This window comes from Triplophysa dalaica, chromosome 25 (assembly GCF_015846415.1).
Source record: "Triplophysa dalaica isolate WHDGS20190420 chromosome 25, ASM1584641v1, whole genome shotgun sequence".
Classification (NCBI taxonomy): domain Eukaryota; kingdom Metazoa; phylum Chordata; class Actinopteri; order Cypriniformes; family Nemacheilidae; genus Triplophysa; species Triplophysa dalaica.
Window position 1 is genome coordinate 13,822,176 of NC_079566.1, and position 26,425 is coordinate 13,848,600.

Sequence of the window (26,425 nt, forward strand, 5' to 3'; positions counted from 1 at the left end):
ACATGTACTTACCCTCCCGCCCTGACTAACACATCAACTAAATTAAGCTAAATAATAGCACCAGAGAACCAGTATAACAGGTACAGTGTACCATGCATAAATTATACTCATTTACATTGCCTGCACCTGAACTTCATTACAATAATTTAACTCAAACTAATATGCATAAACAAAATCAGTCGCTCATTAACAGCTCAAAGAAGCCAATCTAACAAGTGAATACAAACTCAACTATATTTAAATATGTTGGAGGTGAAAATGATAGCGATGCGTTTGACTTTGGCCTGCGTTGAAATAAAGCACCATACATTTACATAACTTTGCATAGCAATAAGGTGAGCTTGGCAAAATACATTGCGTGGTATCAAAACATCATTTCTTAAATGCGACGAGTTAGGGCACACAAGCACATAAGAATCACGCTATCATGGGGAATAATTTTATGTCAATAATGATAAATGTACTAAAGCTCTGTGAGAAATCAAAGAAAACAGAAGTTTACAGTATAAAATCACAAAAATTCTCAAAGAAAAGATTAATGTCGGCAGAAGCTTGAACTTTTCATATTGAAATATTATTGGTATCACGTTGCTTGCGCTGAACTGATGAGGTTCTCTCTCCCACTCTCTTGCTCTCTCTCTCTTTTTCTCTCTCAAGGCCTTTAATTGGAACTGTATGAGAAATCGAGCCGTTAAAACATTTCTGATGGTACTGCATGTTCCATCATGCTCATAATTTTTTTTGGGTGTTCCACCATATGAAAAATGACAAAGAACCAACGATTTAAAGTGAAAATGGCAATGGCAGGTTTTTCTGGCTTTTTATGACAGGATGTGCAAAAATGTTTTAATTTAAAAAGGCACTTGATGGTCTTTCAGATACAACAAAGAAATAAACTGTCCATCAACATAAACTCGAGTTTAAAGAGACACAACACCCCAAATGTTATGTCTTGTGTTAACCAGAGCCGTTGAGAGAGACTCTGTTGACTACATGGAACAGTTTTTACAACAACGGCGGAATATGGAGCCTCTCAATAGTTCCTGGAAGTTAATAGGAAAGCTGCAGCTAAACAGACAAATTGATGTAAAATTTTAACCCATTTAGATTCAAGTCCTGAAGGATCCAAGAATCAGGTGATGCCCTAAAAATGTGAACTACTCTAGTCCCAACCCTCTCTGGGGTTAATTCATCATTCATTCATATGTGTTATATGACAAACCAGCTGATTCACAAGCCTTTGAGTCCTCTTCGAAGAAGAAAAGCATAGAAATGAACTAATCAAAACAGTATATTATAATTCATGACTAAAAACTAATGTATCTTATAAAAATCTTTGAAGCTACATTACAAAAGCAGGAAAGGACACCGTATGCGTGTCTCCAATCCTTATTGATAAGTGAAGTCAACAGAACCTCCCAACATCTTATAATATAATATCAATAGGACTACAGGCCAATGGCATCACTGAATACTGTCAGCAAGACCGTGTCATCATGACATCACAGTGTGAAATGTACAAACTTTCCTTCATTAAACGGGGAAATGTCCTAAATTAGATTTTACGATAATTTCTTAAAGTGCGTACTTGTGATTCATAGAAGGAGCGTACGCAAAGCAAACGTGTGTACACCTTTATCAGATGTGAAATCTATAAATCGCAAGTGATGGTGAAATTGCGCGCAGCTTAACAGTTTACGATCTCCGTCTTTTAATGATGTCAAAATAATGTCATTGATGTATGAAAGAGCACCTGTCAAGGTACAAATCACATACAAGCGGCAGGAATGACTTACTTTTCCAAAAAACTGCAGCACTTTTCCACGTCAAAGACCGTTTTTATAAATATGAACGTTGTTGTGTATTTTTGCGTACGCATGTTTTACGATCAGATCTGTGTGTACGCACGTTTTATAAACGAGGCCACTGGACTCTTGCCAATTTAAAAAGAAAAACCCTGATGGGCATGTTTTTAAAGAATAACCCATAACAAAGGCTAATCTTAACCCTGGGTTTAATGTAAGACTGGAGTTTACCACAGTAAAACCTCGAAACCTTCCCAAGAATGAATTGCTAACCTGATCAATACTGTACATCCACAAAAATACTTTTGTGGCAAGATTCACTTCCTAATTCGGGGTTAAATCCCAAAAAACACAAAGTGCCGACAGTAAGTCTAAGTGCTGACACTTTCAATATTACAGTACAAGTGTTAACCCAGGGTTAAAAGTGCCAAGGGTTATTAAAGATGTGTACAAAGGGTTATTAGCGTGATACTTCATTTACACACACACACACACACACACACACATTCACACACCTCTCAGACTCTCCAAACGGGTCTTGGATAAATGTCCAAGTTCATAAATAGATGTTATAGTCCAGCACGTTAAGGGGGATATTAAGTCCCCTTGACGTTTTTGGTGTGAGGTCGTGATGCCAGGCTGGCGTAGTAGGCACACTGTGAAGGGTCGCACTGCCCAGTTGGTCCAGATGGTCCGGGCTGACCGTGAGGACCAGGGTTACCGGGCTCTCCCTGAGCTCCTGCGGCTCCAGGAAGACCGTCTTTTCCATATCCCGGCATTCCTGGAGGACCTGTCACACAAATAGCCAACATGTTGATTTTTGATCTAACAAACGGTAACAAAGTGTTGATGACCACATGGTCTTATGGTCTTACCAATGGGACCACTTGGACCAGTCTCTCCTCTTTGCCCAATTCCATCCTCTCCCTTCTCCCCTTTTGTTCCTCGTTCACCTAAAAAAGGAAAAAGAGGTGATTTGACTTTGAGGGAACAAACTGAATGTAAGCATCACAGGTCAGTAAAACCAAGCTGATTTAGTTGGCATTAACCGGACAAGGAGACTGTGGTACCTTTGGGACCCACTGGTCCTCTGGATCCTTCTGCTCCATTTTGTCCAGGCATTCCAGGCTCTCCGGATGGTCCCTGTCGACCGGGAGATCCGTCTTTACCTGTGGGACCAGGTGGACCGGGACGCCCGGCCGTGCTCTTTATATGCGAGGGCTGCATCTGAGCCATGAGGTAGGCCAATTTAGCTGTCAGGAAAATGAACGAAAAATGAAACAATTCAAGAAATGATTCACATTACTATAAAAGCTTTAATCTTCATACTTTGTGTCAGAAACAAACTAAAAGTCACACAAATGCATCATATAAACTCACCATCTAATTGTTTGGAAAGTTCCTCTTGAATGAGTCTCCGCAGTTGTTCCAGTGATGGCGTCTCGCCCTTCAAGTCAAAATGATGTCAGTGTTTATTTACATCATCAGTGTGACATAACTAAATCCAACATGAATCCAAACTCACTCTTTGTCCTGGAAGACCCGGCTGTCCTGGGGTCCCAGGAGGCCCGGTAAGACCCACTTCACCCGGGTGTCCAGACATACCCATCATACCCGTGTGACCCTTCCTACCTGGAGGTCCCGATGTACCTGGGATGCCCGGATCGCCGACGGGTCCTTTGTCACCTTTTATTCCATTATCACCCTGCAAAATAAAAAACAAATACGATGATGTGAAATTGTGATTTACTACATGAGGTTGTACACAGGAAACAGATCTGATTAATTCTTTACCTTTTCTCCTTTTTGGCCCCTGTCCCCTGCTTTTCCCGGCATACCCTTAAATAGAAACAAGGTTAAAAAAAGCCAAATAAAATTATAAAAAATGTTGGACATTTTTTCATCCGCCAGGCGAAAGTAATACTTTATGCTTTGAGGTATACATATTTTATAAACAAGCCACATGATTTCATGATACGAGAACCATTCATTTTTTAAAGTACATCACAAGTTAGATGAGTTTGAGAACCGCACTATACCGAAGACAAAAAGTACAGTCAACCAGCACTATAGGGCACAGTCAAAGTGCACTAGGTGGAACACAGTCAAAGAGAACTGAGAAGGGTGCAGTCAACCAGCACTTGGTAGCGCACAGACATACAGCACTCAGTAGGGCACAGTCAAAAAGTACTAGGTGGATCACTGTCAAATTCCCCTTAAGTAGAGCACAGTCACAGAAAGCTAGGTAGACTACTGTCAAAGAGCAGCACACAGTAAAGAGCCCTAAACAGGGCACAGTCTAACAGCACTAGGCAGAGCAAAATCAAAGAGCCCTAAGTAGAGCACAGTCGAAGAGTAAAGCACTTACTTGTTTCCCCTCTGGGCCAATTGGACCAGCCGGACCCTGATGAGAAAATTGCAAAGTGATGTTTGTTGTACAAGTACAAGTTCATACTACTGATACACAAGCATTCAGATGCACCAAATAAATATCCCACTCACCGACGGCCCTTTAGGACCTAAAAATCCAGGTAGTCCCGGGCTGCCCGCTTCACCTTTGTGTCCTGGTTGACCCTAAAACATGGTACAAAAAAGCTGGAGTCATTCAAACTCCACATATTTTAGAAAGTCTAAGAGCCGTGTTGGAAAACTGAAAAACAGTGAATGGCTTACGGGAAGTCACATGAAATATTTAGCTACAAAATATGTAGGTAAAGGGCAGTCATTCTATGTCAGGCCATGGATCTAAATGCAGATTTGTGGACACTGAGGAACATCATCTTCTACTTACAAGATTGCCCTGAGCTCCAGGTTTGCCTGCCGGCCCTTGTATTCCCGGTTGACCCTATCAAGACAACCCAGAATAATCACACATGTGTTCTGAGTCATTGTGTTGTTTCTGAATGTGTTGTTTATAAAAGACTTTCACACCGGTTCTCCTCGTGGTCCTAGCATGCCCTCCGGCCCCGGTGGTCCTGCGTTACCCTGAGCGAAGGTAGGAAAAAAAAAAATCATCACAGTGCAGATGTACAGTGACCTCTGACATAGAGGTGAACGGAACACTGTGTTGACTTACGTCTTTTCCTGATGGACCTTCACGCCCAGGAGAACCCTGCTTCCCGTCCTCGCCCTATAATAAATGACATCATCTGTTTTCATTTGTGTTTATGGAGCATCTATCGGGTGAGATTCTAAAAGTGCCAATGGGAATGAATTTCAAAAGTACTTGACTGACCTTTGACCCTGGAGATCCTGATTCTCCCCTATGACCTTTGAAACCCTGGAAGAGATCAAAAGTAACTACGTGAAACCTTATTTCCAAACAAATGTACATGAAAATGAAATCAGGTGTGACTTCGATATACAAAAGGCTCTGAGCAACACCCTCGCTGACCAACACTCCTATCAACCATTCAGATTTTAAATTACACCCATACTTGAAAAACACATCAAGCATTCGTAAACCATGTTATTTAAAAGTAAAAGAATACGTTAAAAAATAGATTTTTGGACAACAAAAGTGATCAAGTGAGTGATTGGTGGGATCATCACTCACAGGCATTCCTCGAAGTCCATCTCTACCCGATGGTCCTGGCTCGCCCTGTTTGCCCTGTGAGAAGGATTATTGTCATGCTTTATTGCTACTATCTAACAAATCAAGATTGTCCAGCTGTTGGTATTTGTGTGGAGTTTGTGATGTCAGAAGGAAAACATCACGCTCATACCGGTTCTCCTTGTTCTCCAGGTCTGCCGTCCTTTCCGGGTTTACCCATCATGCCCTTAAGCAATAATGTGCAAAGAGAGAAAACAAAAGCATTGCAGACTTATTACATGTACGTGTCTCTAAACACAGCCCAAAAATTGCTAAATAAAAGGAATTAATTTACGCACCATCAGACCTGGAAGTCCTGGCGGTCCCTGAATTCCCTTTAGACCCTCTTTACCCTGGTTAAAAAAACAGTCATTTTTTCATAAGTTATAGGTTATAAATAAATTGAAAAATAATGTGTGTAGTGATGTCTTCGCAGAACTCATCGCGGCTTTGCAAGGATGCTTTGGCCGTTGCTATGCGGTTGCTAAGTAGTTCTGAATGGTTGCTGTCAGTAATACATTTAGTAACATCTGTGTTCTGACCTTTTCTCCAGGTGCTCCCGGTGGTCCGACAGGCCCTGGGTTTCCATCATTACCCTGGAAATAGAGCAAAAAGTGAAGCGATACACAAAACGACAAGCCTGTTGTTGAAAGTGATTCTTTGAATACTCACAGGTGGTCCCATAGCACCCGCCGCCCCTGGATATCCAGACGTTCCTGGAGCACCCTGTGAAAAACAAGCAGAATGAAAACACACAGACCCACAATTAAGATGCAAGGACGACATCATGACATCAGCTCTTATGAAAACATCCAAATAGGCAGAACCTACATAAAGTGGAGTACACACAAAATAAATGATCCCGATGTTCAGATGATTATTGTCTTTGTACCTTCTCTCCTTTATCTCCACCGGCTCCTGCAGGACCTCTGTCACCTTTGACCCCCTATGAGGAGACATAAGATATTGTGAAACAGCTGTCAGGTGGATCACAAAGAGTTCAGCTTGAGCCCTTTGATTTTTTGTCAGTGGACTGAAATGTGTGTGTGTGATTAAGAAAAATCCTCTTTTGATACCAGATACAGGTTGATGGTATAGTAAATATGCGTATCTTAATATGAATTGTCACACTTGATAAAGCAGTGGTTCTCAAACTGGGGGCGGTGGCCCACGGGGGGGCCCAAAATGGATCCAGGGGGCCAGCCATTTTGTGACATTTTACAAAATAGAGAAATTTATAATACATTTTGTGCAATCAAACATCAGAAAAATAAGAAGAGTTGATGTTACATCATTGTATTACTGAACATATTTTTGGTTTAATTAAAATTCTAAGTTTAGGATTATTAGCAGTTATTGGGGGGCCGCAAACTGATGCACGCTACACAAAGGGGGCCTTAAAACAAAAAAGTTTGAGAACCACTGTAACAAAGGTCCTCAAGAATACATATTTTTAAGATCTGTTTGTCTGTGTTTGTAACCTTGGCTCCATCAGCACCAGGCGGTCCTGAAGGTCCAGTTGGTCCAGGTTGCCCCTACACAAACCAGTCAAATGTATATAATGATAATTATATAAGCATAAATGTAGCAGTTACATATTTTGTTGTTCGAACTTAAATTAAATCTCTAAACCGTTGACTGTGAGAGTCGATATCTGCATCACTGACTGTAAGAGTTGTCTCACCTGATAACCGTCTTGACCGTTTTTACCAGGTGGTCCAGTATGACCTTTTTCTCCCAGGGCTCCAGGGATACCCGGAGGTCCAGCCGGTCCTGGAGGACAATCTCGACATATGTCCTGGAAGAGAGAGAAGCGGTTTAAAATAAATGAAGAGATGATGGGGAGATTGATGGATGGATGGAGAGACAGATGGAGTGATATTTAGATGGAGGAAAGAGTGATTGACGGATGAAGGAAAGATGGAGGAATAAATAGATGGAATAAAAAATGGACGGATGTTACCTTCAGGTTTAAATCGGAAAGATCCGCAGCTTTTCCCTAAAAATGTAAAAAGAAATCATGAAAATCTAAAAAAGACTTTTAAACATCTTAAACCTCACTGAAAACTTAACGGACTGTCATCGGAGCCAAATTCAAATGATTGACAGCTGTCACTCACCTGTTCTCCAGGAGTACCTTTTTCTCCAGGTCTTCCAGGCAAACCCTGTGGAAAAAAACCCCACACAAACAAGCACATCAGTCATACAGTCGCTCTCAATAACTAATAATTGATTTGATTTTTCGCCTAATTCACAACACGTGCGTACACACATTATTTTTTTCTTGACCTCGTCCTTATGTTAGTGAATTTGGAGTATTCGTGAAAGGTTTCACGGACAAATTTGACCCAATTTTTGCGCCGCAGGAGAAAATAACAATAAACCAAAGGCAGAAAAACGCCACTATATCATTCAATCTTACGTTGTGTCCAGCGGGACCCTGTGGTCCGGTCACCCCCGGAGGTCCTCTCAAACCCTACATATGAAAGACAGCATATCACTTAAGGGTTTATCGTGAGTGTACATCACATCTTGATAGTAATATTAATACAGATTTTTTTAAATATTGGTTACCGCAGCTCCAGTAGACCCTGGAGAACCAGGAGGACCCTGAAAAACACACGCAATTGAAAACAGCTTTGAAATAAACAAATGTGAGTGTGTGTGCACTCATTGTTCTATATTTGTGAAGACCACAACATGAAACATGTCAGGTGTACAAGTAAAAACCTTTCAGTCTTATCATGTTTTGCTTAAGGTAGGTTTGGAGTTTATTTCATTGAAATAATTCTATATTTTTGCTTATATAATGAGTGTTAGCATGTGTAATTCTTCATACTGGGGGTCCGGTGGTCCCCTCTCCCGGTGGTCCTCTGGCTCCAGGCATCCCCTGCATTCCCGATGGACCGGGCAAACCCTTTAAAAATGCATCAAGTAGAATTTAACCATGCCAAGACACACTGAAATCCATTTTATGATGCAGTTCCTACTGATGTAGACATGAAAACAGGCAGGCGAATACACATCTGGCACTTTTTCTGGAAAACTTTTGCGCTTTTATGGCGGTCTGAAATTTCTTTAAAACCATCACATAAATAAAATGCAGCTATTCAGCGTTTCGCCCGTGGGGAACACACACCTGCTTATATCTAAAAATCGCCCAGAGACAGCAGATAATGCTGATGAAAGACAGGGATTTTTTTACAAGAGAATTTAAAATAAAACAGAAAAGAGCTTTCCTTTATTACCTTCAGTCCTGGAGGTCCAGCTGGACCCGGAGGTCCCGTGTCACCCTATCATTAGAGAAGCATCAATTACTGTTGTGCTGATACTTTCTCCATTTCTCTCATTCGTTTGATCCTTCTGTCATTTCTTCTCTCTAAGACTCAAATTCAAACAACTGAACTTTCATGCTATTTTAAATTATTTTATGTACTTTTTTAAGTGCTTTACTGTGAAAACAATTCTGCAACTGCATTTTCCTAAGAAGGACATATGAGATGAAAGTATACTTTATTATTTTTATTTAAAAAAGTATACTTATAGCTCACTCAAACAAACTACATAACTAAATTTTATTTTTACAACATATTTTACGAAAATTTTAATTACGATATTTGTTCAACATCAAGAAATGTTACTTTTTCATAATAAAATGTACTGCTCTAAATTCATAAAAATGCTTTTTGGCTGGAAAACAATTAAAAAGCAGTAAAAACATTATAATCTGTTTTTATAATATGCTGACATGTTTAACCAATTGTAAAAAAAGGCTTTAAAAAAAGAGAAAAAATGTACTTGACCTGATGCCACTTTCTATGGTGGTCTAAATAATTTTTATGTTCTTTTTGGAAGAACTTCATTTTGAAAGTGATTCAACATTACCTTAAAGTTGCATGTAATTATTTTAAAACAACAATATATAAAGTACCAAAGAAAAATAAATAATCTTTTAAAGTAGACAACAGTGAGTTACTCTGGGCCTACAGCAAGCATCCTCTACAATGAGCTAGGACATGCGTGTGTGTATGTGTGGAAACATAATTCAGCTGTATAATACTCTAGTGCTAAAACAAACACAGTTCTCCATCACACCTGCAGCCATCGGCCCACTGACTCATTAAGTTAATGTGAGCTGCTTTCATTCTCCACATGTTTCAGGGCTTTTAACCACAATCAGCACAATATAATGAAAATTTAGCGTAAACAACATTAACACTTCTCCACGGCACAATATGTGCACGCAATGTGACCATTATTAAACGTTTAACTTCATTTTACACTAAGATTGCGGGAAACTGTAAAAAAAGCACAAAATAAATATTTATTTTTAATGCTAGTTATTCAAACATCAGGGATTATGTAAGGGCATCCTAAACACAGTTTTCTTTTAAATTAAATTAAACTTATAAAAAAAATACCACCGAAATGGTGACTAGAATTCTGTTCAGACAGAAAATGGACAATTTTGGATGTGAACGACACTGATTTTAAATAATAATTGTCTTCATCATAGTGATGAATTATAGGATGAATGTTTTACCTTCGGTCCTTCTTTGCTCTTTCCTGGTAAACCAATTTCTCCTCTTAAACCGGGTGCACCGATTGGACCATGTGGTCCAGGGGGGCCGTCTTTGCCTCCTTCACCCTGTTGAGATAAAGATATTACAATGCCAATAAGAATATATCTATGAGCCCCAGTATAAGGAAATGGAAGAGATGAACTATAAAATGTTTTCAAAAAAGCAAAATCAGTTTCAGTCCCTTAAAGGAATCTTCCACTTCCAACATCCATTTTCATGATCCTTTACTCACCCCTGTCGTCATCCAAGACGTAAATGTATTTTTTTCTTTAGTCGAAATGAAATAAAGGTTTTTGATGAAGACATTCCAGGATTTTTCTCCATATAGTGCACTTCAATGGACTCCAAACGGTTGAAGGACAAATGAGTTTCAGTGCAGCTTCAAAGGCTTTAAATCATACCAGACCATGAATAAGGGTCTCATATAGCGAAACGCTTGTTCTGTTGAAAGTGGACGATTCCTTTAATAAACCGGATTGTCTTCAATGAGTGTAATTATCTCACCTTCGCCCCTCTCTGTCCAGCAATACCAGGTGGACCAATACTGCCTGGAATGCCCTGGAAAACATGCCATGATTAACTAACATCTTCACTTTACAGTGTTGCCTTTTGTGAATCCATCAAACCATTTTTATGAGCACTTATATGATTAAGAAGGGAATGATCCAGGTGCATAAAATAATACTTTATACTTCCCCATGTCAATATAGAACGAAATGGGACATATTGACCATAATTTAAATTGCACGGTACTTGAAAAGTAATAAACCTTTTGGACCGAGAAAAAAAGTCATTTATGCAAATACAAAGAGTTGTACCACATTGCCTGGCAGCCCAGAGGGACCCTGAGGGCCTGTCAATCCTGGTGGACCCTACAAGGACAGTGACAAATAAAGAAGTGCCAATGAGAAAGATCTACAAAACAACGATAAGAAAACATTTATCAACAGGTGAAGAACTCACTGGGTCTCCATTTCTTCCGGGTTCTCCTTTATCACCTCCTTCACCTTTAGGCCCCTGAGCAAGAAGAAAGAGATCAAACGCTTGTGTGCACAATAACGGTACAGATAACGGTACATACATTATATTTTACGCTTTTAGTCGAAATTCAAGCATATTTATAAACTTCCGGTGTACTCCAGGCACATCAATATTTCAATATAAATTAAATCGCTTTCTGGCCATCTGGCATTTCGTTAAAAGGTTGTGGTTTAGTTTCACAAAACGTGTGAGCGTATATGACATTTTTTGTTGTTTGCTTATGGCAGAACATCTGGACCCCGAAGCAGTGGTGCCTGATGTCAGAGAAGCTGATTTAAACTAACATCCATCAGCTGATCATTGGAGGACCTTGAGAACTATTGTTACTACTGTAGGGATGTCTGTTTCATTGAAAAAGAAAAAAAAAATGCTGATATCCCATGCCAGTAAAGTTTAAAGTGTAGCACAGAGAAGATACATGTATGTGGTTTACCAAAGGTCCTGGCGGTCCTGTGAATCCTTGCTCTCCAGGAAGCCCTCTTTGACCCTGAAAATATCAGAGATTTAAAGACTGTTTCCTAAATAAAACTTGTTATATTTTTTGACATTTTATCAATTGCTTTTTTTCTGAGATGCCTCTCAAAAATCTCAAATTTACTTCATGAAAAAAAGTTTATTTTGCTTGATTTTTGTATATAGGAAATGAATATCAGACATTTAAGCATGCACCTTCGGATCAAAACCATTTAAGAAAATGAGAAACATTTGACTCTTTAAACTTTTAACCAGTAGAATGTATATACAGCTGCGTAAAGAAATAGGAGACCATTGATTTAATCATCATTTGTAGATGTATTGTGGTCATTCCAGTCCAGTGTTTGTTGAATTTCGACAAAATCAAACCTTGGGATTGACAAAAAGTAATGTGAAGACTGACACGAGACAAGACACATGAAAACTTTGATAAAGATTATCACATAAAAATGACTTTTAAACTTTCTATAAATACATGTACAGATATGACTGTTGTATTGCTTGAAAGTGAATATGAACTTGTTTTCTTTGCGGTAATTGATGTAAAATTAGTAAATAGTAAATTCAGAACAACTTATTATGAATTATTATGAAAATTATTTTTCTAAATGGTCTCTTAATTTGTACTGTGGCGTTGTGTGTATATTCAATTACATTATGTGTCATGTGCAGAAAATACTTCACCTATTAAAGGTAAGTAACAAAAAAGTTATAACGCCCACCAAAGATCAAATCCACATTACAGTCAGCATCCCGGGACTGGACTCTTAGTTTGTTCCTCTATGGTTCAGCAGCTATAAAATCTCCTGATAAAACCCATCACATATAGCTGCATCTCTGTTAATATTCTACTCAGCCGCCTCTGACAGAAGTGATGGTGTTTGGCCGGCCACTGAGAACCGCAGTAATTTAACACACATTTCTCATTTCTCAGGTGCGAGTAGATACATCATCGTAATAAGCTTGTCTGTGTTTGTGTAAATGATGCATCACTACGTGTCTCCAGACTGTTTTTAACAAATGAGAGAGAGAGAGTGAAAGAGCAAACATTCATTTGCTGTAGATCACAGTTTTGTCATCGTCTGCAGTGTAATATTTCAGACAGCTACCTAGAATCATTATGCCGTGACCTTGAAGTTTGTTATTGCGTCTTCACTCAATGTTGAATGAAGCCCTACTGTGATAAAGTGTGTTGGGTCCTTTGGGTGACTTCTGGTTTACCGGGGATATACCTTGACATGTGTTCATTTAAATTGTGAATGGAACGCTGACCGTTACATAACATTACACAATATGCGTTCTTCAGTGGATTTGTGTCCTCGCTCTACGTCATCAGTAACCGTGGAAGTCTGTTCCAATACTCAATAACAGAGAACGCATGAAAGTACCCAAATGTGTTCCCGACATCAAGGATGCATGAAAAGCAGCCTCGTGTGCGTACGGAACCCGCTTGAAGTCCCAGAAGTCACAAGACCTGCCTCCACGAGAACTCAAGTCAGTTCTTTGCGTTCTCTGAATTGAGAAACGGCCTAAGTCACTTCTGAAGTACAAGACAAAACACAAGACAAGACGTCCACTACTGCCTCCTTGTGGTGTGTAATAAAACCTGCAGGAATTTCTTCATGACATACAGAATGAACTGTCCGGATATGCACATTGAAGACTTACCATCTCGCCCGGTTTTCCTTGGTCTCCTTTCTCTCCCCTTTCCCCGGGTCTGCCCTATAGGGAAATGGAGGAGATTGTTTGTTCAAGTTGAATGATGATATTGTATCAGAAAGTTGTTGAGCGCTATATTGTGGAGGCGTCTCAAATCTTTCGTTGGGATTTTCAGCTGGGCAATGATACAATGGACAGAAGCAAAACTTTTGACTCACCGGTTCACCCGGTTCAGGAATCACATCGGCCACCTCGATTAAATACAAACACATCAAAGACTCAGTAAAAGTGAGTTTATCACGTTCATCTGAATCATTATATTAAGGAATTAAAAAAAAGAAACACCTTGATCTTTTTATATGTATAAAATACTGATATGTTGACATCTATGATCAGCTGCACTCACATTTCCTGGAGCTCCCGGTGGTCCTCTGGGCCCAATGTCACCCTGTTTTAAAGAAAGAAAAGGTTATTATAATAATCCCTAAAGACTTCATGGCCTCAGGAAAGCATCAACGACGGATTCATCTTTGAAAATCAGACAAGTGCTGACACATGGAAGATCTTGTGATGTGACACATCTGTTTGCTTGTATCTAACATCTAATATCTGATACATTACTTAAAGAACAACATTTCAAGTTGAAAATACAAGTAGCAAAATTTTGTGTGTGAAGTTTTGACTAGTTACAGAAAATCGTTTTTGCTTCGTTTTCCCACCTTGTCTCCTTTTTCTCCATTAGACCCAGTTGGTCCATCTCTTCCTCTTTCTCCCTATAACAGAGATTTAAGAGTGGATTTTCTTGCTCTAATAATCTATATTTGTTGATTTTGTTATCTTATCTGACTCGTGCACTACTCAACAGGACTTACCTGGCCTCCTCTCTCTCCTTTGGGTCCCATTGGGCCTGCTTGGCCGGCTACACCTGGCTCTCCCTGAGACAAAAAACAAATAAAGAAAATGTTTATTTACTTTTTGTAAAGACTTTGTCAAGATCTGTTTAGGTTTCACTTTACTCACCCGTTCACTTGCAGGTCCTTGTGGTCCTGGAGGACCTTCATCTCCCTGAGATAAACAGAAAAAAGCACCGGTGGCCCAAACCCAGTGTTTGTTTTAAACATCAAAAATATCACAGAACTACATGTTTACATTCTGTACAGAATCGATTCAGTAAATTAAATACATTTCCATCTTAAAGATGATGCTATATCTACGTTTTTGAAGAAAATGTGACTTTAGCTGGCTGGCCGAGGACCTAATGTATAAAACTGTGCAGGAATTGTATGTGTGTATATGTACAGACTAGAGTATCTATATGTTGTGCACGTATTAACGTTTATTTTTAATAAATAAGCTTTCAGATCTTAAGCCAAACCACCCTATTACCTTCGGTCCGGGTTTGCCCAGTAAACCATCCTGTCCAGGTTCTCCTCTTTGTCCCTAAACAGAAATAATACACAAGTTAAAACAAACTTCCCTACGATAACACACACGTGGCGTTCAAAATCACATCTGGTCCTCATACTGGTGTACAATGGTGAAGTTCTGCCATCAAAGAACCAAAGTTTCCTTTATTAAAAGAGCTCTTACCCTATCGCCATCAGTTCCAGGGATGCCATCTAATCCATCACTTCCTGGAAGGCCCTAAAAATGTTTAATGTTTTATTATTTTCATTACTATTAAATGTATGGCACCATATTCAAGTATGTAGTAAGTTTGAGATCTCATTGTAAAACCACATGTACTTACTGGTTCTCCTGGTTTCCCTGCCTTTCCAGTTTCTCCAGGTAAGCCCTGTCAGAACAAAACATTACTTCTCCATTTCAATTTGCACAATCTTTCAGACATTAATAAATCACTTTTTAAAAGCTAGTCTGTGTAAACTCACGGCAGACCCTGCTTGTCCCGGGCTGCCAGGAGGTCCAGAAGGCCCCTGAGGTCCCTGAAACAAAACAAAACATTTAAAACATTTACCATTTTAAATGGGTTACAAATAAAAGTCTTAAAATGTAAAAGAGATTTTTTAAATGCATTATATTTAGTCCAACACTAGAGGTCCCTAACATTACTTTAAATCTGACGGCTTGCTCCATCAAGTTTATCCCCAAATCTAAATAAACACACCTGAACCGGCAAACAAACATTTCTTTCTTGTAAATTGTGACTGAATTGCAGATTGTTCTGCTGTGTTTGAATAGATCAAATGAGTGTATGTATGTTGTGTTTGATTATGAATTATGAGTGGTGAAGTGAGTTGTACTTACAGGTGCTCCAGGAAGCCCATCGACTCCTGCCAAACCATCCTCTCCTTTCTTACCCTAAAGAAAAACGTCATTCTGGATTATCAAATTAATATCTTCAAGTAAGTTCTACCACAAACAATAATATACACTTGTTTAATAATGTAGGAAATGATAAGGAACATATAGTGCTTTTTCAAGATGTATACTTTGCCTGTGTCAGGTTTAGTTAACTACATTTGTTAATATTTTAGTGCAGAATTTTGTTGCCTAGTTTGTGGTTTTACTCTTCAGTGGTCTCACAACACCAAAGTTGTAAAATGGTATAGATCAGTCATCATTTCTGTTATCACTTGTCTTTTATCATTCATTACATAAAAATAATATTAAAGATAAATAATGATATTTAACACAGAATTTACGTACATAAAAAATCCTGCACTTTCCTACTTTTAAAAGTAAAAATCCTACATTTGAGCTTGTACACATTAAAATGTAAAAAACACAACATTGATTTGTGAAATGTACAGGAGTAAAAAGTTTGACAGATACTTTGCAATGTAATGAAGTTATATTTTTCTAAAGTAAAAGCACAGATATTACAAAAAATTACTTGAGCTTAATGTATACCTCTGCCCTAATATCAACAACAGCCAATGGAAATACAGAAGTACAGCGCCCTCACATGGACATCACTGGGAATAACATATGCTTTATAGTATATCTGCTGTTTCAGAGAACATTTCTTAAAAATTCATTAGGGAACATGTTCTATATTCGTTTCAATATAAATGATAATTAATATGAATATACAGGAAATAAAACTTGTACATTTACGTAGAATTGTGCATATATAAAAGGACACCTCTGAGCATGCTTACGCAGAAACAGTGATAGTACAAAAAGAAAGTACCAGCTTGTGTTTCCGATGTCCAAATACTCAGTGAATTCATAGTTCAAGCTAGACAATTGTACAATTTGTGTGAGAAGCTACAAAAGACAGATGTGAAATCATTTGAAATGTAGTTATAGTGTCATGGCTGATCTCACTTTGCTGGATGATTTGGAAAGCCTTATTTCATTGAAAGCACCATGTATAAGAAAAAACATAACAGAACAATATATGAAAAAATAAATAAAAGAAAAAAGGTTCTAACAAACTGAAAAAGAACAAAAAGAGGTTTGCATGTGAATCGTTTTTATGATATAAATAAAAAAAGGTTAACTTATTTTTGCTTTCCTATTACTATATCGCCAAATCATAATATCATAAAATTATCCAAATTTTTTATTTTTTAAACAATTAAATTTATGCAACGTAAATCTCCTTTAAAAATTATGAAATTATCAATAAAAACCATATTGCATATTGCATATAACACATGCATTACGCAAAGAATGCGTTTTCAAAGAGCACAGTTTAGTGAGAGCACAGAGTAAACTACATTCACGTAATTTATAAAGGAAGGTTTCAAACCATATATGGTTCATTGGGAGTGGTTCATCCAATTTTCCAACTCCCCAAGAGTTAATAAATTGAGTTTTGGAACATCTACAACACTTCACCCAAAAACGATCATACTTTATCCTTCCGTCCTCCTCTCCTAAACCTGGATTTTTCTTTGCTCCAATGTAACATGAACGTTAGCAGGATGTTGATCATCATACAGAAATCACACCATTTCAAAATCACTCAAGGCTAATAATAACTAATCTTGTAATCTACAAAAACGTTGTGCGTGCGTGTTTATTTTCCTTTTTATAATTTGGAGTGTTTTATGTTATGTTGTTTTGTAAACAAGACTGATCACAGAGGAGTGTGAAAACTATTTAATGATGCAGTCATCTTTAAGTATCTGGCTTTGAATATTCCCTTTCTTTTGTTTTAGTGAGATCCTCACTTTAATTCGACCCCACGGTACACTTAAAAACACCAAATGATGCCCAGACTGCACTGATATATGCAGTTTTCTGTCGCTATGGTAACCATGGATTACGTTCTAGAACATCTCCATTAAAGATTCCCTGGCGAAAGTTTTACAATTGAAAAAGAAAGGCTTTACCCTTTGTCCGTTCTCGCCAGACACTCCGGGCAAACCTTGGGGTCCGGCTGGACCCTGCGAGATAAAACAAACGATGAACAACTTAAAAATGAATGAACACCAATAGCTGGAAAATCAAGCTAAGATATTGTTTTTTGTTTGACATAATTAATCAGATCACATAAAAATGATAATGTTGAAAAAACAGTTAACACTAAAATCACAGACTGAAGAAGGACTGTGATCTTACAGGAGGTCCAGGAGGTCCGTCTGCTCCTGGGGGTCCTCGAGGACCAGGGGTGCCCTGAAACAAACACAGAATTTGGAGAACCCTTACATTACACCTAAGCATTTAGTTTGTATCCAAAGTGACGTACAGTGTATTCAAGCTATATATTTTATCAATGTGTGTTTCCTGGGAATCCACGCCACAACCTTTTAACTACAAACACGATCCTCTGAAGAACATTCTGTCTTCATTTAATCACTCACAGGTGGTTCCATACCTGTATACATTTCTTTGTTCTGCTAAACACAAAGGAAGATATTTTGAAGAATGTCAGCAACCTAACAGATCTCATCCCTTATTGACTCCCACAGTATTTATGTTCCCTACTTTGGCAGAAAATGGGGGATGAGATCTTTACCGGGAAAAATTACTTACAGGTTTTTTTGGTTCTTTTGAACACAAAAGAAGATATTTTGAAGAATGTAGGACAGCAAACAGTTCTTGGGCACTTTTGAATAACATTGTAATTTTTCCTACTATAGTAGTCAATGGGGTCCAAGAAGTGTTTGATTACAAGCATTTATCCAAATATCTTTCTCTGTTTCCATCAAAGACATTTATACAGGTTTGGAACAACTAGAGAGTGAGCATTTTTGGGTGAACTATCCATTTAAGTTACAAGTACTTGAAGGAAGTGAAGTCGATGTCTTCCTGACAGACCCTATACTTACCGTTTCCCCCTTCAGGCCATCCAGTTGAACCTGTAGAAACACACAGATCAGACCATAAGGAACAAAGACAAAAGCGGGTTAATTCAGTCATCATTCAGTAAATTAATACTAAAGGTATTACCGCATTTCCAGGAATTCCAGGAAGTCCTCTCTCTCCCTGTCAAATAAAACAAACAAACCAACCATTATAAGGTTTCAGAACATGTATGACCATATATTTGCTAATGCAATCACATTCAAATAGGAGACGACAGCTTCCTATAAAGATAAATGCACTTTGACACTTCACGTTCACACACAGTTGCCAGCCCCAGGCATAAGAACATTGGATTTCAATCACATCCTATTTATTTTTATGTTATTGTGTCTATTATTATTGTTATCACCTTTCTTTCATATTCTATTATCTGTAAAGTGCTTGCCCAGTCTAAGCATATCAGGCCTACATTTCACCGTATGTTTTGTCCTGTGCAAAACCGGGTTCAGCTGGTGACAAAAATACATTTAAATCTACAACCTTTGAATTTCAGATCTTAAACATCACAGAAAGTTTCTTTATACCCTTTCTCCCTTGACTCCACTTGTACCAGGAGCACCGGATAAACCTCTGAGACCCTGTAGAGAAAAGCAACTTTGAATTAACTCATTTGAGTAGAAATACTGATGTTCGCTTTCATTCTACATACTGCACACCGCTACGAGATGATAAATTATATACATAACAGGGCTCTGTGAACTCTTACATCTTTTCCTGGAACTCCAGATTTTCCTGGAAACCCATCTAGACCTGGATCACCCTAAATAACATGTGAAGAGGAATAATGCAATAAAATATACACTGTATGTCCTGCAAGATTATAGACTGCTCCCAATGTAAGACTGCCACTCGTGTTTCACAAAGAACATCTTGAAAAAGTATTATAATAGTCTGTGCATTTTCTTCGGCATCTGTGATCCAACACAGAAAATTACATGTTGAAAGAATTGTGCGTTCTACAAAACTCCAGTTTGAAACTATCTTTTTCTTAAATGATGTGCTTGTCTGCACATGTGTTTTTTGTCTTTAAAAAACAGTCCGGTAGGAGTAAAGTAAATGACGGGGGGTCAGAAAAACTACTGTAACATGACAACTCGAGAATGTTTTGACGAATGTGCAAAACATGCGGTCTGCCAACCCTCCTGTTTTAGGTCAGGAACTTTACCCCACAATTTATATACCAGATACCAGACGGTATATACCAGATGGTAAATGAGTTGGTTTGAAATATTTATGTCTAAGTCATGGTCAATGCTGTTCAAAGGAAAGGCAAAACTCCCAACAGCGTAATCCAATATTTCCTATTGCAAAAATCTAAATCTATTTTTCAGGCCATTGGATTATCCCTTAAGACTCATACTTGGTGATGGCAAAATGGCAAATTTTTCTTTTAAAAAAGTTCTTTATGCTCTAAAACTGCTTTATTAAGTGTGTAGGATCACTCAGTCAACAGAGGCGGGTTGCATAAACTGCTTAGACTAGTCTTACAAATTAGTCGTCTGATTCTGTCATCATTGACTCACCTGATGAACTCAAAGAAAGATATTTGGAAGAATGCTACTTCCCAGACAGATTTTGCCCCCCATTGACTCCCAGAGTAGTAACAATTATTTTTATCATTTTTTTTGTTCTGTTGGACACAAAAGAAGACATTTTTTGAAGCATGTAGGACAGCCAACAGTTCTGAGGCACTTTTGACTACCCATTGACTATGGGAGTCAATGGGGGGCGAAATCTGTCTGGTTACAAGCATTCTTCCAAACATCTTTCTCTGTGTTCATCAGAACAAAGAAATGTATACAGAACTGGAACAACACGAAGGTTGATAAATGATGACAGAACTTTTTGGTGAAGTATCCCTTTAACTTAGCGGCTAAGTTTATGCAACCGGCCCCAGTTATGTGTTATGTGTGTGAAACTGTTCTGAAATCAGTCTCTACGCCCACACATGACAGGAAATATGGAGTCTGCATCAACACTACGACATCTGTTTGAGTTATTACACACTCGCTCACATGAATATTCCCTGTGTAATGTTCAAGGCTGGCAGGTTGCCTGCATGCAGCGCTGTGTAACAACGACCAATTTGGGTTCAGTGCAAGTTATTCCGATGCAATGGAACAAACAACAAACGTCAACCAGAAATGTTGTCTCGGGCCCTAATGAATGTACTTTAGATGTAATGACAGACTTGAGTCCAACATGTTCTGAGGAAAAAGTGAGCTGCGCTTTTGAACAATTCTAAGTGCTTTCTAATGTGTTCTGAGTGACTTTACTGGACCATGTTAAAAGAACCCAGACACGTGTTTCAGTGATATTCAGATGTCTTGATATGGCTCAGGCAATGGAAATTTAAATCGCGATGATGAACTAGAATTTTCCGGTGGGAAAATTCTGAAAAGCTGCATTTTTCTTCGAAGTAAAACTTATGAAAAGAGACTGATTTGATTGACAGGTGTCAATCATTCTTACCCGATCTCCAGACAATCCCTTTTCTCCTTTTATTCCTGCACTGCCCTGAGGAAAGAAAACACACTTGTAAGATGTTTTAGACTCGGCATGAGGAACACATTCTGTGCCGTTCTGCACAGCCGTGGTAATATAGTACAACAAAAGCAGCGAAACAATTTCATTCCATCTCTAATGACATAATTATCGGTTTTATAAGATTCAACGCATGCCATACTTACAGAGACCCCCTGAGGACCTGGATTACCTGGAGGACCAGAATCACCTTGGATACCCTAAAAAAACAGGTTAAAAATATTACATAATTAAAAGATGTTCTTCCAAAAGAACTTCTAGTACAAGCTAAGAGTTGAACAATTGTTCACAAAAATCATGGTTATTTAATACTTAGTGCCAATGTGATTATTAATCTTTCACCTTTGGTCCGAGGGGCCCAGGTAACCCAGCTTCACCTGTAAGTCCTGGCCCACCCTGTTTATCAACACAAACATGACATAAGGGATCAAACAACAAAACACTTACAGAACACAATCGGTGCATTGTTACTCACTCTCTCTCCTTTATCACCATGCTTTCCAGCCAGCCCTTTCAAACCATCTAAACCCTGAAATCAAACAAAACAGCAAAATTTAAGAGATCACATGATGTTACAACAAATTTTTTTGGGCTATATCAACACGGGAATATCTTATTTTAGGGATTCAATAAATATTAAATTTAAGGAATTCCTATGAAGTATATGAGACTTTAAAGAGCAACTATTACAGTGTCTTTAAAATAACATTTCATGCAGTGTGTAATTTTATCTGTGTGTGAATGTAAGCAGTCTGGTAAGTTGTAAAGACGAAAGTGAACGAATAACAAAGTTAGCCCGTGTTCACACTTGACTTCTTTTTCGAAACTGCTAGCATCTGTTTTACAATATAATTGTATGGAGTAAACCGTTTTAATTTCTAAAACGTCCTGAGCGCTTTTTCAGCCTCTTCTGAGGTTTTACCGCTTTACGCGGCAGACCAATCACAGACTAGACCATCTGACCAATCAGATCAGAGTAGGGCGACAGAAAGGAGGGGATTAGACAGATGAATCGCCGAACGAATCATTTAAGAGTCAGTCAAGAAGTAAGGGAATAATAACTGGCTATTATTAGAAAATGAAAGTGTTTTGTATGTACGTGAAGTTGTTGTTTGACACTGTGAAAACAAGATTGGGATCTTAACAGCACAAAATATTTAGTGTTCATGCGACGTCATCCAATCAACATCATCCAACTGATTGAAACGTTTTACAAGCACACGTTTTCACAATTCCTTGACAAGAAATTTTTTGTAATTAAACACAGTTTTGCAGGGTGCGTTTGCCCTTTCCAACATGGCGGCCTGATTGACTCAAATCAGCTTTGTATTGTTTTTATTGGATGTTTCTTACTCTCTCTCCCCTGTTTCCTCTGGCTCCTGTTTCACCCTGCTCACCTCTGTCCCCCTGTGGAAAGGAAGAAAACATCAGTCTTTGTACGAGGTACACATGACGTCTGGACACGGCCATGTGTGGATCTGTAACCGCCTTTATGAGCATAATTGCAGGGGTCAATGAGTGTGAAGCCCTGTCATTTTTTAATTCAACCTCATGTCATGAAGTCCTCTAATGCATCTGTGGATGTAAAATAGTCTGTGTGTCAAAAAACAAGAACATTTTGCCAAAATATTAAATTCAAAACTAATCAACAAACCAACAAACCAAAAACTGACATTCTGTTATTCTCTAAAATATGATCCGGAGACATAATGAGACAGCTAAAGCACCTTGCTAGGATTTAGAAAAATCCCACATGGTAAAACAAAATGACAACCCTATAACCATAATCCATTACTTCTTTCTTTAAACGTTTCTGCTGCAGGGTTTACGAAGGGCTGGAGACTATTCCAGTATCTCGGGCCGCTGGCAGAATAAACCCTGACAGACCCCGTCCATCACAGGGCAGACGACCACAATATGACAAAACCAAAAAAATATCAGATCAAAGCAAAGTTTACAGGTGAACACAAGAAATATCGCTGATGATAAAGCATCATGAATACTGAGGAAATCTTTCCTCATGACTTTCAGATGTTTCCGCACAGCAAGTATTGAAAAGTACAAATGCATCTATAACCTTTAAAGACGGCAGCCTGAAATGTTCACTTTGATGAAACCGAAAAATTACTGACAAACATCATTGAATAAAAGTGACAGAAAAATGACATTTTGATAAATGGAAACTAAAATTTAAAGTGACAAACAAAAAATCCCCAAATGTATAAAATTCCATGATGTTCCAAGTCTGGAACAGACCTTTTAAAATTCCATGATATTCCAGAAATGCCCTGATCTTTGGGAACCTTGTTAACAGAATTTGAATCCCTCAATATGGCGGCAAGCCGAGCAGTTTTACTATTTCTCACTCAGCTTTCCGCAAAGCATTCTGGGATTGATTTATCCGTGAACAAAACCTGCAATGCTGCTGTAAAATTTGGTCTAGTATTTGACAAAGCAGAATTTTACTGCATCTGCTGGCTAAAAATACTGTCTAGGTTTGCAACTTGGAACAGAATCACAACATCATTAGAGCCAATGTACACTCACCTAAAGGATTATTAGGAACATCATACTAATACTGTGTTTGACCCCCTTTCGCCTTCAGAACTGCCTTAATTCTACGTGGCATTGATTCAACAAGGTGCTGAAAGCTGTTCTTTAGAAATGTTGGCCCATATTGATAGGATAGCATCTTGCAGTTGATGGAGATTTGTGGGATGCACGAAGCTCCCGTTGCACCACATCCCAAAGATGCTCTATTGGGTTGAGATCTGGTGACTGTGGGGCATTTAGTACAGTGAACTCATTGTCATGTTCAAGAAACCAATTTGAAATGATTGGAGCTTTGTGACATGGTGCATTATCCTGCTGGAAGTAGCCATCAGACGATGGGTACATGGTGGTCATAAAGGGCTGGACATGGTCAGAAACAATGCTCAGGTAGGCCTTTGCATTTAAACGATGCCCAATTGGCACAAAGTGCCTAAAGTGTGCCAAGAAAACATCCCCCACACCATTACACCACAACCATAATTGCATTAATGAGAAATTGAACAGGTGTTCCTAATAATCCTTAAGGTGAGTGTAGATGTAATTTACGGAAAAGTGTTCAACACAATGAAGAGAACATTGAGCAAGAAGGTAAAAGAGACAGAGATGTGGAAAAGAATCACAGGCCAGACTGGAACCAGTGACCCTGAATGAGCACCAGGACTCAACACCAAAGCCAAGACAACAAAGGTTAACAAAACGACCATGTCAGACAGTTTGTAAGAGACAGACAGACAAACACCTCAAACACAAACATGCGTTTGCGGCATCATGCAGTTTATCCAGCCAACTCCTCAGTGTGTTACTGACAAACTGACCTATAACATTTACACACGTGTGAGTACTCACAAGTTTACATAAATACACAAACACACCGACACATACGAGCCTGCAAACAAACACAAATACAGAGGAAATTAACCATGCATAATGCACAATAATAACAACCTTGAGCGATGCTTCTCTATCCAAAACTTTCCACAATGTCATAAACGGTTGCCTAAATATTGCTCAGCTCCTCCCCCAATGCACGTCTATGAGATTTTGACTGTTTTTCAGGCAATAATAAGTTTTATTATTTTGACAAATAAATGCAAAGGGTGGGACAGCAATAACATTTGCCGTTTCCAAAAGTAACAGGAAATTCCACCGAGCCATTTTCCATGCACAGACATTTTTCTAGCTGTGGGCGTCGACTGGCATCTAAAATTGTCTGAATAGTGAGGCAAATGGAAATCTCAAAATAAGACTTCCTACTTTGCATGACTGTGGCATGCATCACACCAGTGCAGCATTTATGAATATTGCAATGCAAAATAGACATGCTACATGTTTACATTTGAATGCATAAATATTTAAAGTTACGCTTCTCTGACTGATGGAGGTTAATTGTGATATACCCCGAAATCTGCTGAAAATGGGTGTTTTCTGCGCTGACTTTGTTCTGCATATTCTCTGAGGATAATTCCACGTTTTAAAATATAGCAATATTATGTTTTCTCTTCAAAAGAGAAGTAATTTCTGCAATTTCTCCTGTCTTAGAACTGTATGCTAGGAGTGTGCTTCTATAATATTCGCTCTTGGATGCATTTTATTGGAGACTATAAAACATGCAAAAAGCCTGACAAAAAACGACACAAAAACACAAACTTCAACAAACAAACGCACACACACACAGACAGTAATGTTTGCTCTAGCTTGAGGAGTTGGGCTGGTAAATTCATGATCTTACCTTTTCCCCTCTATCACCTTTGATAGAGACAGCCTCACCCTGCAAATAATCAATCAACATGGATCAATTATTGTCCAGGACCAGACAGTATGAAAGAGATAAAAGAAGATCAATATCAAACGTAATATATCCTTTAAAAATGTATTGGTAAATCTGTTTAATGCAAAGTTCATTAAAAAATTCTCCATATCCTAATCCCTAGTTAGGTTGTTAATACTAAACATAACACTCATCTAAAAAAATGTATGTATCTTGAGGAAGCATTATAATTGATAATGTAAATGCCGTACACGCTCTCCTCTCTCCCCTTTGACTCCTGGTGGTCCCTCTGGCCCTTTGAGACCATAATCACCCTGTAAATATACAGTTTACCCATAAAACATGAAATCATCCAATGATGAGCAAATGACACTCCAAGGTATATCATATTTAATGTCTTGTAACCTTATCACCCTTGGGCCCCATGACACCCTGTGGGCCTGTCTGACCCTGTAGAAAGGGAAAGATGGAGAGAGATGGAGAAAAAGAGCGACATGAGAGAATGCATTTTGAAATTAAGAGGTCAGAAGAAAGTTTACAGTGAATGCATTGCAAAATACGTATGAATGCATTACAAAAGAAAGATGAATTTTAAAAGATGAATATCCAGCCTTGTCTAAGAGTCGGTGACCGATATTTCTACTGCACACGAAGAAAATATAACAATGAAATTGAAATAGCATGTTGCATGTTTTTAGAAATGTGCTTTAATCTGGTGGACAAACATTTATATTTTATAAGTGCCGATACTTCTTATTTAAAAAAAACAATATCAAACTATTCCATCTAATTATTTTGAGAAAGTAATTGGGACTTTCTGGCGTCCATTTTTAAAAACTTATGTAATGTTAATAACTTTGGTGACTGAAGTGTTTCATTAGGCTGACATTCAACTTTTAATATAATCCGAAGGCAGTTCGGTCCTCTTTTACACTGACACGTGTTGCATGATCTAGTGACCTTTGACCTAAAGGTCTTACCCTTTCCCCTGCGGGACAGGAGCAGTTGAACGTGGCTGGTTTCTGCTGCTCAGCACTGGTGGGTTTTGGGGTGGGCAATGGGAGAGGGGGGGCCTCGGTCACCAGAGTTTGTTCACACTGAGCGGAAAACCGAACGAGGGAAGGAA

General features: G+C 38.5%; 1 protein-coding gene across 1 annotated transcript in view; it reads right to left on the minus strand.

Moving 5' to 3' along the window:
- Positions 1-29: 29 nt before the first annotated feature.
- col22a1 (collagen, type XXII, alpha 1) overlaps positions 30-26,425 on the minus strand; it is a 42,212-nt gene continuing 15,816 nt past the window's right edge. The window contains exons 9-65 of the mRNA XM_056741370.1: positions 26,280-26,396; positions 25,705-25,749; positions 25,551-25,613; positions 25,261-25,299; positions 22,332-22,385; positions 21,454-21,507; positions 21,321-21,374; positions 21,125-21,178; positions 20,907-20,951; positions 19,141-19,194; positions 18,959-19,012; positions 18,519-18,554; positions 18,398-18,427; positions 17,688-17,741; positions 17,459-17,512; positions 15,420-15,473; positions 15,044-15,097; positions 14,905-14,949; positions 14,745-14,798; positions 14,541-14,594; positions 14,175-14,219; positions 14,027-14,089; positions 13,874-13,927; positions 13,561-13,602; positions 13,373-13,405; positions 13,164-13,217; positions 11,455-11,508; positions 10,944-10,997; positions 10,799-10,852; positions 10,485-10,538; positions 9,941-10,045; positions 8,646-8,690; positions 8,237-8,314; positions 7,972-8,007; positions 7,820-7,873; positions 7,518-7,562; positions 7,361-7,396; positions 7,082-7,195; positions 6,879-6,932; positions 6,290-6,343; positions 6,070-6,123; positions 5,940-5,993; positions 5,697-5,750; positions 5,531-5,584; positions 5,362-5,415; positions 5,041-5,085; positions 4,882-4,935; positions 4,737-4,790; positions 4,597-4,650; positions 4,308-4,379; positions 4,174-4,209; positions 3,600-3,644; positions 3,331-3,510; positions 3,186-3,252; positions 2,876-3,058; positions 2,681-2,758; positions 30-2,595 (exon numbers count right to left, since the gene is read on the minus strand). Of these exons, the coding sequence (XP_056597348.1) occupies positions 2,402-2,595; positions 2,681-2,758; positions 2,876-3,058; positions 3,186-3,252; positions 3,331-3,510; positions 3,600-3,644; positions 4,174-4,209; positions 4,308-4,379; positions 4,597-4,650; positions 4,737-4,790; positions 4,882-4,935; positions 5,041-5,085; positions 5,362-5,415; positions 5,531-5,584; positions 5,697-5,750; positions 5,940-5,993; positions 6,070-6,123; positions 6,290-6,343; positions 6,879-6,932; positions 7,082-7,195; positions 7,361-7,396; positions 7,518-7,562; positions 7,820-7,873; positions 7,972-8,007; positions 8,237-8,314; positions 8,646-8,690; positions 9,941-10,045; positions 10,485-10,538; positions 10,799-10,852; positions 10,944-10,997; positions 11,455-11,508; positions 13,164-13,217; positions 13,373-13,405; positions 13,561-13,602; positions 13,874-13,927; positions 14,027-14,089; positions 14,175-14,219; positions 14,541-14,594; positions 14,745-14,798; positions 14,905-14,949; positions 15,044-15,097; positions 15,420-15,473; positions 17,459-17,512; positions 17,688-17,741; positions 18,398-18,427; positions 18,519-18,554; positions 18,959-19,012; positions 19,141-19,194; positions 20,907-20,951; positions 21,125-21,178; positions 21,321-21,374; positions 21,454-21,507; positions 22,332-22,385; positions 25,261-25,299; positions 25,551-25,613; positions 25,705-25,749; positions 26,280-26,396 (3,528 nt within the window). The 3' untranslated portion in view covers positions 30-2,401. The remainder of the gene's footprint in view (positions 2,596-2,680; positions 2,759-2,875; positions 3,059-3,185; positions 3,253-3,330; positions 3,511-3,599; positions 3,645-4,173; positions 4,210-4,307; positions 4,380-4,596; positions 4,651-4,736; positions 4,791-4,881; positions 4,936-5,040; positions 5,086-5,361; positions 5,416-5,530; positions 5,585-5,696; positions 5,751-5,939; positions 5,994-6,069; positions 6,124-6,289; positions 6,344-6,878; positions 6,933-7,081; positions 7,196-7,360; positions 7,397-7,517; positions 7,563-7,819; positions 7,874-7,971; positions 8,008-8,236; positions 8,315-8,645; positions 8,691-9,940; positions 10,046-10,484; positions 10,539-10,798; positions 10,853-10,943; positions 10,998-11,454; positions 11,509-13,163; positions 13,218-13,372; positions 13,406-13,560; positions 13,603-13,873; positions 13,928-14,026; positions 14,090-14,174; positions 14,220-14,540; positions 14,595-14,744; positions 14,799-14,904; positions 14,950-15,043; positions 15,098-15,419; positions 15,474-17,458; positions 17,513-17,687; positions 17,742-18,397; positions 18,428-18,518; positions 18,555-18,958; positions 19,013-19,140; positions 19,195-20,906; positions 20,952-21,124; positions 21,179-21,320; positions 21,375-21,453; positions 21,508-22,331; positions 22,386-25,260; positions 25,300-25,550; positions 25,614-25,704; positions 25,750-26,279; positions 26,397-26,425) is intronic.